General features: G+C 34.1%; 1 protein-coding gene across 2 annotated transcripts in view; it reads left to right on the forward strand.

Annotated features, from left to right (window-relative positions):
- Nucleotides 1–12703, forward strand: part of LOC148954349 (sodium- and chloride-dependent GABA transporter 1-like) — a 118883-nt gene that overhangs the window by 57344 nt on the left and 48836 nt on the right. For both annotated transcript variants that reach the window (XM_089087051.1, XM_089087050.1), the window contains 2 exons: nt 5308–5440; nt 11206–11444. In XM_089087051.1, the coding sequence (XP_088943177.1) occupies nt 5308–5440; nt 11206–11444 (372 nt within the window). The remainder of the gene's footprint in view (nt 1–5307; nt 5441–11205; nt 11445–12703) is intronic.

Consider the following 12703-nt stretch of genomic DNA (forward strand, 5'->3'; position numbering starts at 1 on the left):
TCTAAAACCGCACTGTTCATCTCTTAAAACTTTATCTACAGCATTTCTCAGTCTAAAAACTATCATATTACTAAGTAATTTGCCACCTACAGAGACCAGACAAATGCTTCGATAATTACCACATTCATTCTTATCACCTTTCTTATACAGTAGTTTAATGAAGGTTTTCCTAAAATCGCTAGGTACTTCCTCTTTTTCAAAAATTTTATTCATAATCTTCAGTAACTTATTTCTAACCTCAGAGCCGCCATATTTAAAAAACTCATTTACCATACTATCAGCACCTGGAGGTTTATTATTTTTCAATCCTTTTAATACTGTCGCTAATTCTTCCTCACAAAATAAATCTTCCTTCACATCCAAGGTATCACAAACTTTTTCATTTTCCTCTATATCTTTTCCCGCAACTCTATCTCGGTTTAGCACATTCTCAAAATATTCTGCCCATGTGTCTTTAACTCTTCCCTTACCACTAATTGGGGCCCCGTTCTTATCTTTAACTGGGACAAGTGCAGATTGACAACTCTCTCTCAATTTATTAACATGGCAGGACAATATTTTACTATTATGCCGTCTAGCTGCATCTTCCTGATCCTCGGCAATCTTATCCATGGCCTCCACTTCACACCTCCTTAATTCATACTTTAATGTTTTCACTACTTTCTTTACATTCCTTTTGTTTTCATATGATCTATCACTCAGATAATTCTTGTAAAGCAAATGATATTGTGTTAGCCACACCTAATCAATAAAAGGCTTCGAAAATCGTTTAAATGCTTTGTAATGGCAAATTTAAACCATTTCCTATTGACAGACTAGTGTTTAGGTTTTAACTAAAGGCTGAAGAAGTTCAAATTCAAGGTCGTTTATTTACAACGTATCTACAATAACGAGAAAAAAAAATACAAATAAACCCTAGTGGGCTCCATGACCTGAAAACTGGAAAAGAGGAAAAAAAGAATTCTCTCCACGGCTATCTGCTACCTGCTCTCCGATGTCAATAGATCTACTTGCTGCTGTATCTACCTTTACTTCAAAGCTATTTGGAGCGAATTTTTTTAAATTCTGCTACCCAAAAATAAAATAATAGAGTTAATATACAGACAAAAGATTATTTACTTCTATGGAATGTTGTTACTAAATTTTTTTCTGTATTTTTGCTGGCTTGTCAAAAGGTAGATAATTTTTCTCTTCAAAAATTGCATTTGCTTGCACCCCTCCTCTACCCCCTATTTATGTTGCTATAGGACCAAAGCTGAAATATTTTTGTAAGCGGTAGTTAAACAGAATTATAAGCCGAAATCCATTCTCAATAAAGTAGGCCTATGTTATGTTGTAAAAACCTCAACAGGTTCATTAGGCTACTTGATCTTAAGCTGTTACCCCATTCTAAAAAGAATTCTGCTTTAATTACCCACTCCTACGTGTTAAGGACAAGTATTCAGCGGCTCAGAGTCAAACAAAATTCATCAAAATAGATGGCGATAGTTAATTTTCTTTTTAAACATCGTCAGTTTCCACTTTTAAAAGTTTCTGATACTTTTTGGCTCAGTATTAGTTAGCACAGTTTTAAAAATGTAGTAAATACTTTCCTCTACAGACATAAGGAATGATTTAGGTGGCTTACATGACAATAAATGTAAAAGTAAACATAAGAAATTAAAGCAGCCTTTTCAAGACAGAAGTATAAGACAGCATTTTCTCTTTTTCTTTATGGCCAGATATTTCAATTTTGGGAAATTAGTTGTACTTAGCTGTTTATCCGGGTTGCAGCGGTAGCTAGCAACCTAGTAAGAGACGATCACGTCCAATGTTTAGAAATATAAAAACCCATAACTCCTAAAAAAGAGTCAGATCAAAACAAACAGTACATTATTAGAACAGCCTTGTCCGAAAACCCTATAAAGGAAACTTTCTGTCCCTTAGCTTGAAGAGCAAGGGAAATATATTGGCTTGAAAATCAAGAAAAGTGACAGCTACTACAGCATTCTGCCTAAACGGCATCTTTTTTCTTTTTCTTCCACAGATAGGTTGGCACTAGATAGTCATAGTTGCCATCTCTTAACTAGGAAATTTGTACAGCTTTTTAATTGTTTTATATTTATTCCAGCAAAACTTTTCCGCGTTAAAATTACTACTTCACCATTGAACAATCATAGTCTTCGAAGCATTGTAGACTTTGTACAAACTGGCGTATTCCCAATGTATCTTTTATTTCCCCCCCCCCCTCTGGTCTGCTCAGATAGAGGCCTCATTTGACAAAAATTAAAAGCTCTAGAACCTCTTTTAAGGGTCGAAAAGGATTGAGAGAAAATATGTTTGCCCTTCAATCCCTCACGTGACAATGGCCATTCCTCTAGCACCTCATGGAATTGACCCAAATTTAAAGATCGCTTCAATCAGAATAATCGAAAGATTAGCATTCTCCAAGGGTATCTGGATAAGCTTAGCAACAGGGGTAAGTGTCATAAATTAGGTAGATAACCCAAATAAGACAGAGGCTTCATAGGTATATTTCAAAAGGAAAAGTGGACATATTACACATTGTTGAAATATAGCCTTCTTACCTGTCTATGCTATAGATTTTTTGAGAGTTGGAAGGGCGTACCGTTATCCTTTTTTCTGGTGATTTATGATCGTTTGAAATTTGGTCTCATTGCTCATTAGATTTACGTTTCATTTTAAGTTTCGCTTCTTCATTCATGGTGGTTTTTGCATACATAAATTCTGTTAAAATCTTTAAATTTTGCAAAAACTAATTTCTGCCTGTTTGAAGTCTCAAGTTTCGTCTTAACTTTTCACGGAAGAAAAGATGATTTGAAAATGATGATTAGGAAGAATAGATGATTTTTAGCCGAGAGATCCAAAGAATATGGAAAACTGGTAGCCTGTTTGACCCTTTAACATGGGTTCATTATGAATTTAAGACTACTAGCGGCGCTGACCTTACAGCACGACAGCTAATTTTTTTTTTTTAATCTATTATGCTCTGTAGTATGTAGTATTAAGGATGTTTCGTAATTTATTTGGATTCTGAATTTTTCCGGAATCTAGTATATTATTTTTTTTTTTAGAATAAAAGAACTAATCTTTGGCCAAAATAGAATAAAAAGGGCTATATAGGGTACCTTGGGATCATTATATATTATATGTTATATGTTGGAATCATTATAATCACCTTGGGATCATTATAGATGAGATGTTTTCTTATCGCATAAGCTCTGATTATTTGCATCTCTAGCTTGCTCTTAATTTTGGATGCCTTTAGACTTATCACTAAGAAGGACTAGAACTGAGCTGTTTACAAGGTACATAAAAATTGCAAAAACCTGACCTTCAATTAACAGCATAAAGTAATTGTAGTTCATGTTTGTCCAATTTTTATGTACTTTGTAAACAGCTCAGTTCTAGTGCTTTTTAGTGCTATGTCGACTGTGTCAATAAATATGTTTATGTCCATGTCTTTGTGAACCCTTTTCGTTATTTAAATTCTCTTAGTTAAGAGATTTAAAACACGAATGTTTATTACTCAATGTTCAGTAAACAAAATAATGCTGTTAGTTGTGAACAAAAGAATTGTGAACGGAAAAGGGAACAAAAGAATGGTGTACAGTGTTGTGTAGCAGTAAACTGGTTCCAATTTGTTCTATCTTCTGGTGAGCGTGCTGGGCTCACAATTTCAGTCTGATTTTAGCACTTGTGTTCTGATTTCAGGTAGCTCACGATTTCAGACTGATTAGGACTTGTGTTCTGGTTTCTGTGGTAAAAGTTGCCACACACATTGAGCTGTGCTCTCCGTCGTAGTGGAAATTTTGTTACGACTATTATATTAATACAGATTTACCTCACTACCTCAGCAGACAGGAGGCACATAAATGTACCTATTGCGTCCTTTTGGCGAAAGTAATTCCCTTATTTTTGGCCAAATAGAAAAAAAAGAAGAAAAACGATACTTACACGATATTTATTCATATATTTTTTTTCTCTATGATTGATTTGAGTTGCCTCACTTATCAGTTTTAAATATTCTTTAAAGATGTGTATGGGCTGTTTCTCTGTGTTTAAATTTATTTTCTTAGCTTCTTGTTTTTCGGTTCGTAACTAAGAAAAAATCTTGTAGATAAACAAGTTGAAAATTGAACATGAAAAAAAACAACTATTCTAAGACCCTAGTGAGAAATTATTACGGGTTTGAAATTATTATATTTGAAACTAGAGAAATTATTGGAAAACAAAAAATATATATTGTCGAAATACCTACTTGTCGTATGATTTCCATTTCTAGTCGTGATTTATGTTTTTCTAGTTTTATATTAATTTTGGAAAATATAAAAATTTTTATGCTGTGGTAGATATCCAGGGGAAGGGCCCATAAAGAAGGGCCCTATGGTTTCAAAATCTTTTCTATTTGGGAGGTCATATTTAATATGTCTAAGGCATTAAGATAGCACTTGCTAGACTAGACAGGCTGGTACTTATATATTATAATTGGTAAACACACTTCAGGTTAATCATAATTAAATATACCGAAATATGATAAAATATTATACTTTAGAAACAAAATTATGAAAGCTACGGCAAAGAATTCTGGAAAGTAAGCCGCCTAAAACGCATTATATTAAATACCTAACCTAACCAAAATACCAACTCTATATATTAAATATTTAAATAAAATGTACCTACATCGTGGTTTTTCCACTAAACCTAAGCTAATTGTCTCTGAATATAGACAGGTAAAACCTACGAGAGCCAACTTCTCCAGTGTGTTTGGTAAAATACGTAATACCGGTAAAATACCGCAAAAATACCGAAAGTAATACCGGTAAAATAGTAAATACCGGTAAAATACCGTAGTTTGGTAAAATACCGAAAGGCAATAAATTTAGATAAGGATGCTTGTATTTGACTTAAAAGTTATGTACTATATGTGTTCAATTGGGGCATTAACTGGAGTGACACGGGAGAGGTAACTGCACCTCCTGGTTGCGGTTCTCTTCTAGATTTTGAAAAATCTGTATTTTTGGCATTTTTGAGGAAAAAACCCTCTCCCCCATGAATTTTGAAAAATACCCGTTTTTGTTACTTTATTTAAAAAACAAATAAAAAAAGGATGGTCCTCCATATATTTTCGTAAATTGGTGCCCCTGGTATTTAACCTAATTGGAGGAATGTCAGAAAGATTAATGAATATTCAAAATTCCCGAATTTAGAAGAATCCCAGATAGTATCCCTGATATTGGTAGCCCTGATAAAAGTAAATACTAGGCAGTCGTTATAAATCTTTCTTACTATTTTTGTTATTTTCAGTCGACGTTGCCTTCAGAGAACTGACACAATTAATGATATGGGAAATGTTCAGTGGGAAATACTTGGATGTTTGATGATTGGCTGGATTTTGGTCTATCTCATTATTTGGAAAGGCCTTCACAATAGTGGAAAGGTATGTATGATTCGAGGATAACTTCACATTAGAAAGATCTCCTAAATAGTATATTTTCATTCGCTGAGGCTAAAATGGATTTATATTTTCTATCTGCATGGCGAGCAGGCCAGGATCGAATAGGTCCGGGCCCGATTGGATTTTTTTTTGCGGGGCCCGATTGGATTTTTTTCTGGGGCCCTTGCTATATATAATAAGATATTTAAATAAAATTCAGATATATGTTCATAAAGTTATCAAATGTCACGGATCATCAGATAAGTAAACTTCTGCATAAATTAAAAAACAAAAATACTCAAAATACAAAAAAAACATTTATTGAATGTTAATTTACATCACCTAATATGAATTCATGAATTTTCATATTTCTAAGTTTTTGTTCTATAAATTCTTCTAAAATTGTTTGAAAATCTAATTTCTTAGGATCTTCACTTTCAATCGACATAATTGCTAAACTATTTAATCTATCCTGATTCATTGTCGATATCAAATAGTTTTTTGCTAGTTTTAGCCTGGAAAGTGATCTCTCTCCAGAAGTAACACTTACTGGAATAGTCAAGAATATTAGGAGAGGAATAAACAAGTTTGGAAATGCCGTTTCTCTATCATTATCGGATAAAAACTTGAACATCTCACAGATTTTCAAAAAATTCTGGTGGAAAAACAGATTTCAAAGCTGTCATTTCTTCAACTAATATTTTTCTGTCATAATTATATATTATCATTAAAAGCAATTTGACTTAAATTTAGAATTTTTTTTTAGTTGGTAGCGCGGGTCCTTTTCAAATGCGGGGCCAATTGGGCCCAGTTGCTTCAGTCACCCTTTACCTGGTCCTGATGGCAAATTTCATCCTATGCGTTTCTTACGTTGTAACTGTTTTTTTCGTGTTTTATAGCTCCTCTCAAACAACACTTCTTGTGGTTGGATATTTATTTTTCTAGTTCTGTGTAATACAGCGTAACATCTCATACAACTCAGAAAGCCACCAAGAATTTAGAAAATCAGAACTTAAACAGTTGAGAAAAAAGTGAATTTCACTGCAGCAATTCAGAAAGTGTTGTGTGACGGTTTTTGCAGGAAAATTATACTTTTATTCCCTTGAAAGCTGGATAAAAATCTTTTTCTTCCTCATAGATCAATAAAAAAAAACAAAAAACAAACAAATTGTATCTTTCAGTTTCTCTTTCTTCTTTAAAATTCATAAAAAGTTACTTGACGTCTTTGAAATTACCCCTATTGAATTTAAATTTATGTTAGATTAAAATCATTGGTACTTTTTCTTGAGTAGAAAAAGGAAAAAAAGTCTTATTTTCATGTAAATAGCGATAATATTCTCTTTAGATAAAATGCTTAGAGACATCTATGATAAAAGTTATGTGTAAACACGGTATTGGTACCAGTACTTTAGACCATTAGCGCAACTAGGGTTTTGAGTTTGGAGGGGGGATATAATGAATTTGCCGATAAAATCTCACAGTGTGCTGATAAATGCGGACACATAAGATAAATTTCCAAGGTAAATGACATCCCCCCTTTTGTTTTGGTCAACTTCAAACAAATATCTAAATATTATAGTCATATCTTACATTAACCCGAAGAGTCCCTTTTATAAAGTTTAGCCCTGTAATTAGGAAATATCGAATTGTTCACCGAAGGAATTGGCCATCAAATTATTTTTGATAAAATTTCATTTATTTAACACATAGAAAACAAACAGGCGACACCGACAACACTGTTAAAATTATTTTTATCTTGGCATTGTAATTCAGGGTGCTAAAGTGATCCAGAAACTAGCCATATTATTCATACCAATGCGGTTTATTAATATTATCATCGCTATGTTTCAAAACTAAATATGTTTGAAAACTTTTATCAAAACTAAAGTAATTTTTAATATACTGCTAATATAAATGTATTTAAAATTTAGATATGTTGCAACATGTTTCAAAGCTTAAATCAAAACTAAAGTAATTTCTATTATGTTGTCAATATCAAACTTGTTCTTAAATCTGCTTTCCGACAATCTACCAAAATACGATGCAAGATAGACCTAATATACAATTAAATAAAGAAAACTAGTTTGTTTTTTAACTGAAACCAAGGAGCGACATTAGAACTTAAAACAAACACGTCCCCTCCTCAACGCCTCGCTCTTACGCTAAAGTTTTTTATTGTTTGAAAAATAAAGTTGTGAGACAGAGTCAAACTTTAGCGTAAAGAGCGAGGCGTTGAGAAGGGGACATCCTCTTTCATATACGGAACAATTTCTGTTCGTTTTAAGTTTTAATGTCGTTCCTTACTTTCAGTTAAATAAACTAGTTTTTCTTTAATTTATGAACGTTTTTTAATTGATGCAGCTTTGATTTTGGCTCACCGTACATGAATAATTAGAATTAAACTTGAATATTAATTTTAGTTTTTTTCTGGCTAAATGGCTTTCGCGAAATTTTGTTCTGACGTAACTTACGAATTTAACTTACGTAACGAACTTCTATGTTCGTATATTTTTATTACGTATATTAGGGGTTTCGCCCCCTAGTCAATACCTCGCTTTTACGCTAAAGTTCAAATTTTGTTCCAATTCTTTAAGAATGATCCCATAATCACAATGGCCGTTAATTAGAATAAATATCTCTAATGAAAGTACAAAAAAAAACATTAGCGTAAAGAGCGAGGTAATGACTTGGGGGTGAACCCAATCATATACGTAATATTTTCTGTTCGCTTTAAATTTTGATGTTGCTCCTTACTTTCAGTTGAAAAAATTTGTTTTTTTTTATTTAATTTCTGGATCTTTTTGAAATAATGCTGGGAAATCCGGCGCCCCCTTCATAGCAATGTCCCTTCCCCCATGGCAAATTCCTCAATGGAAGATCCTCCCAAGTAACCCCCGACCCCCCCCCCCCAAATACCAGAAAAAATCCCCCCTGAAAACTTCTGTATACTTCCCAATAACCAATGCTATATGTGAACATTAGGCAAAGTTCATAGCTTGCAGACCTTCCCCCGGGGACTGTGGGGGATTAAGTCAGCCTCAAAGACAAAGCTATTGTATTTTTCGACCATACTGAACAAAATGGTTATCTCAAAATTTTGATCGACTTTGGGAAAAAATGAGCGTGGGAGGGGGCGTAGTTGCCCTCCATTTTTTTGACACTTAAAAAGGGTACTAGAACTTTTAGTTTCCTTTCGAATGAGCCTTCCCGCCATATTCTAGGACCACCGGTTCGATGCAATCACCCATGGAGAAAAAAAAAAATAAACACGCATCCGTGATCTTTCTTCTGGCAAAAAATACAAAATTCCACATTTTTGCAGATAGAAGCTTGAAACTTCTGCTATAGTACGGTTCTCTAATACGCGGAATCTGATGGTATGATTTTCATTAAAGTTCTATGACTTTTAGGGGCGTTTCCCCCTTTTTTGAAAATAAGACATCTCTTAGTATTAAAATTCCGTTTTTTAGAGTTTCGGTTACTATTGAGCCGGGTCACTCCTACTTGCAGTCCGTTACCACGAACTGTTTGATCCTTCAAGCGACTTTTAGGATCAAAGTGTCGTGAATACAGTGTCACAGCCACTTAACGCATGGAACAAAAAATCAGTGACTGTATCTTTTCTTTACCTAGTGCAGATGGTATGTCGCACAGTTTATAGACAGTAAGCTTATCGCAGATCATTTCTGGTCATCGTGAACAAAAAGCTCCTCCCACTTCTTTCTGCCTTAGCTTGTTTAGCCTGTTTCTGAATATGCCAGTAAGCTTATCGCAGATCATTTCTGGTCATCGTGAACAAAAAGCTCCTCCCACTTCTTTCTGCCTTAGCTTGTTTAGCCTGTTTCTTTCCACTCGCACCCCTGTCCGGGTTTTTATAATGGGAGAGATAGAGAATGATCATACTGCTATATTCTGTCTACTGTGGTATGTCGTGAACAGGAATGTAGCGGAAACTCTTTCCTTGGTCGTAGGCTACGTACCGCGACCTTCTCTTCATAAAATGCAAAGATGTTGAGGTCGAATAACGGATGTAGGATGATAGATCAAAAGATTGGGTTTTCTGGCAATCCAAGAAGGGCCAAATGAAGAACAGGACGTCCTATTTTCTCCTGTAAGACAATTTATAGGAAGTAGGGGCTTTATGGTAGTGAGGCAATTTAAATGAAGTAGCAATTTCATGGCAGTGAGTAAAGGCTGAATCTCTAGGAAAGAAAAGGATGGAGGAGGTGCGTCTGCAACTCTGTTGCCTTCACGTCGTTGATCATGCGATGGGTTATCAGTAATAGTATTTCATAGTGCTTTTAAGGACTCTGTTATTTACTCTTGATCTAATCTACTTATTATCTTCTTGATTCAACAATTTTCCATTTGGAAGTTTATAATTCCTTAGACCTCACTGCCTTTCCATTCAGAGAATTTGGTTCATCAAAATGTACAAAATTCAACACTATCAGTCTATTGAGTGGTATTGATATTGGTTCAGTGAATTCGGAAGTTATTAAGATTTGAGTTTTATTTGTTGTTTGGCTTTTCTTTATATGTTGTTTTTAATTTAGCTTAATTCATTTTTTTCCGTTTACAAAGGCTTGTGAACGTGGAACCGAAATATTCGGATTTCTTTATTTTTTAAAGTTTATTGTTTTGCTGCCGTTAATTCAGTAGGTTCATTCCTTATTTTTATCATTGTTTATTTCAATTAGCATTTTTTATTAAATTTCTTAATTATTTTTTAATATTCTATTAGATATTTGTTTAAGGTCTTATTAATCGTCATTAATACAATAAATATTTATTTTGTAATTATTATCATTTTATTAATCATTCCACATGTTTATTATATACTATTTTTTATTATTTTATTATTGCTATATGTTCATTTGACATTTTTAGACTACTATCCATTTTTATTACTATTACTTCAATATCCTCTTATTTTCTCTCCCCTTTTCTGTCTCCTTTTTTCCTTTCTTTGCTCATCCTCACAATACAAGTTACACCCAAATATAAATCTTTGCTATTATGAAAGTTCTCTCTCTATTTTCCTCTCTCTTTTTCTCCTCCTCTCACCCTACCCCTATCCCCCTTTCTCTTTGCTCGTCCTCGCAATGCAAAATATTCCCAATAATGAAGATATACTTCTGTTTCTTTTAGATTACTTGGTTTACTGCCTAACTCCAACATAAAGTCCACATGATATTCTAGTGATAATACTGAATTTATTACACACAAGAGGCAAAAACAACAATGTGGAGTACAAGGACAAAGGAATGAAAAAAAGTAAAAAAAAAAAAAAGAAAAATGACCAAATACTTTAAGCAAAAAAACCGTTAGTTGGACAACTTCAACCAGCTTCTTTCTGCCTCTTTTGTACTGTCTCTCTCTTTCGTGGTACCTGTATTTCTTTTTCTGTCTTTTCCTGTCCCCCTTTTCCTCTCTCCTTTCCTCTAGCTACCCTCTCCTTTTTATATTTGGTTCATGTTTAAAATACAGAGTGTTCCTAGTAATCAAGAAATGTTCCTTTTTCCTTTAGATTACTTGGATCACTGCCTTATTCTATATGTAATTATTTGAATATTCTCTCTGTCTCTCGTTTTATTTCATCTCTTTATATTTACATAGTTTTTAAGTCCTCTTCTATATTTTTCTCACTCTCTTTTCTGTCCTTCCCGTCTGCCTTTTGCTCTACCTATCTTTTTTTTTCATTTTGTTCATGGTTAAAATGCAACATGATTTTTTCTTTTAGATTAATATTTTCCTTTTTCTTTTAGATCATTTGGTTCACTGCCCTATTCCCATATGTGATTATTGTTATTCTTTTCGTAAGAGCTGTGACCTTACCTGGTGCTGACGTGGGGATGCTGGCATTCATAACACCCAAATGGGAGCTGTTATTAACTGCTTCTCCTTGGATAGATGGATTTTCACAGATTTTCTTTGCATATAGTGTGGGTATGGGTGTCCTACCATCTTTGGGCTCATACAATAAATTTAAGCATAATTGCTACAGGTAAGGATCAAATATAAGGTTTTATTAATATTAAGAGTATTTTTTTTATCCTTTTTCTTTACTTTTTCTGTACTGAGGATGGACCGTGGAATATTCGCCTGAAATATCCGCTACTTCCATCGGTATTTTTTACCTTCCTTATTTCCATGTTCTGGAAATCTTACATTTTTCTGTTGTAATTTGTTTTAAGGGTCCCACAAGGTTATATACTAGTAATAATAACAACTCACCGCAGAACAAAGCCACTGGAGGCCAACACAGCTACGAACGCTCCTCCTTCATCTTAATCTATTCGAATCTTCACTCTTTACACCCTTCCAGGAAGTTCCCATTTCTTTTAAATCTTTCTTTACGAAATCCTCCTACCCTAACCACGGAAGAATTGCTTTCCATGTAACCTAGGCGGTTGGCCAAAATGGATAATCTTTGGCAATCTGTCATCCTTCGTCCGCAGAACGTGCCCTAGCCATTTCAACCTCTCTCATTATAGCCCTAGAAAGTGGGATTGAGCCATAATTTTTGTACAGTGTACTGTTTGTAATACGGTCAGTAAGCCGGGTACCCAAAACAATCCGTAGGCAATTTCCATGGAAAACATCTTGTACATTTTCATCCTTTTTTGGAACATCCATGCTTCAGAACCATATTTGACCACTTTCATCACTGTAGTTTCCAGTTTTCTAATCTTGGTTTGCAGACTTACCTTCCTATTCTTTCAAGCTTTTTAAAGTGTGAAAAAACACTCTGAGTCTTGGCTATTATACTTTTAACATCTTTACTGCTCCCACCGTCTTTACTAATAATATTACGAAGGTAAGTGCAGCTATGCACTTGATCAATAATTTCGTTACCCAACGTCACCTTTTCATCTTCATTTATTCCTATCCTTAGCAACTTAGTCTTTTTAACAGTAATTTTCAAACCTATTCTAGCACCCTGAACTCGCAAAACCTCTAAAAGTTGATTCATTTTGCTAATACTTTCATCTAGGATACTTAAATCATCAATATAATCTAAGTCCGGAAAAGTGCTTCCTCCCCATTTGGTTTCGTGTTCAATCATTGCCTTTCCTGTGCTGCTTAAGACAAAGTCCATCAAAATTATCCATACAAAGGGAGATAGAAAGCAATCCTGCTTAACTACTGATTTAATACGAAACCAGCTTCCAACCTCATTTACTACAATAACTACAGTAACATTATTCTCGTACATAGCACTAATCACTTTAGTGTATTTGTCTGGTATACCATACCCTGGCC

This window comes from Artemia sp. Qi Xiang Cuo, chromosome 3 (assembly GCF_049724085.1).
Source record: "Artemia sp. Qi Xiang Cuo chromosome 3, ASM4972408v1, whole genome shotgun sequence".
Taxonomy (NCBI): Eukaryota; Metazoa; Arthropoda; class Branchiopoda; order Anostraca; family Artemiidae; genus Artemia; species Artemia sp. Qi Xiang Cuo.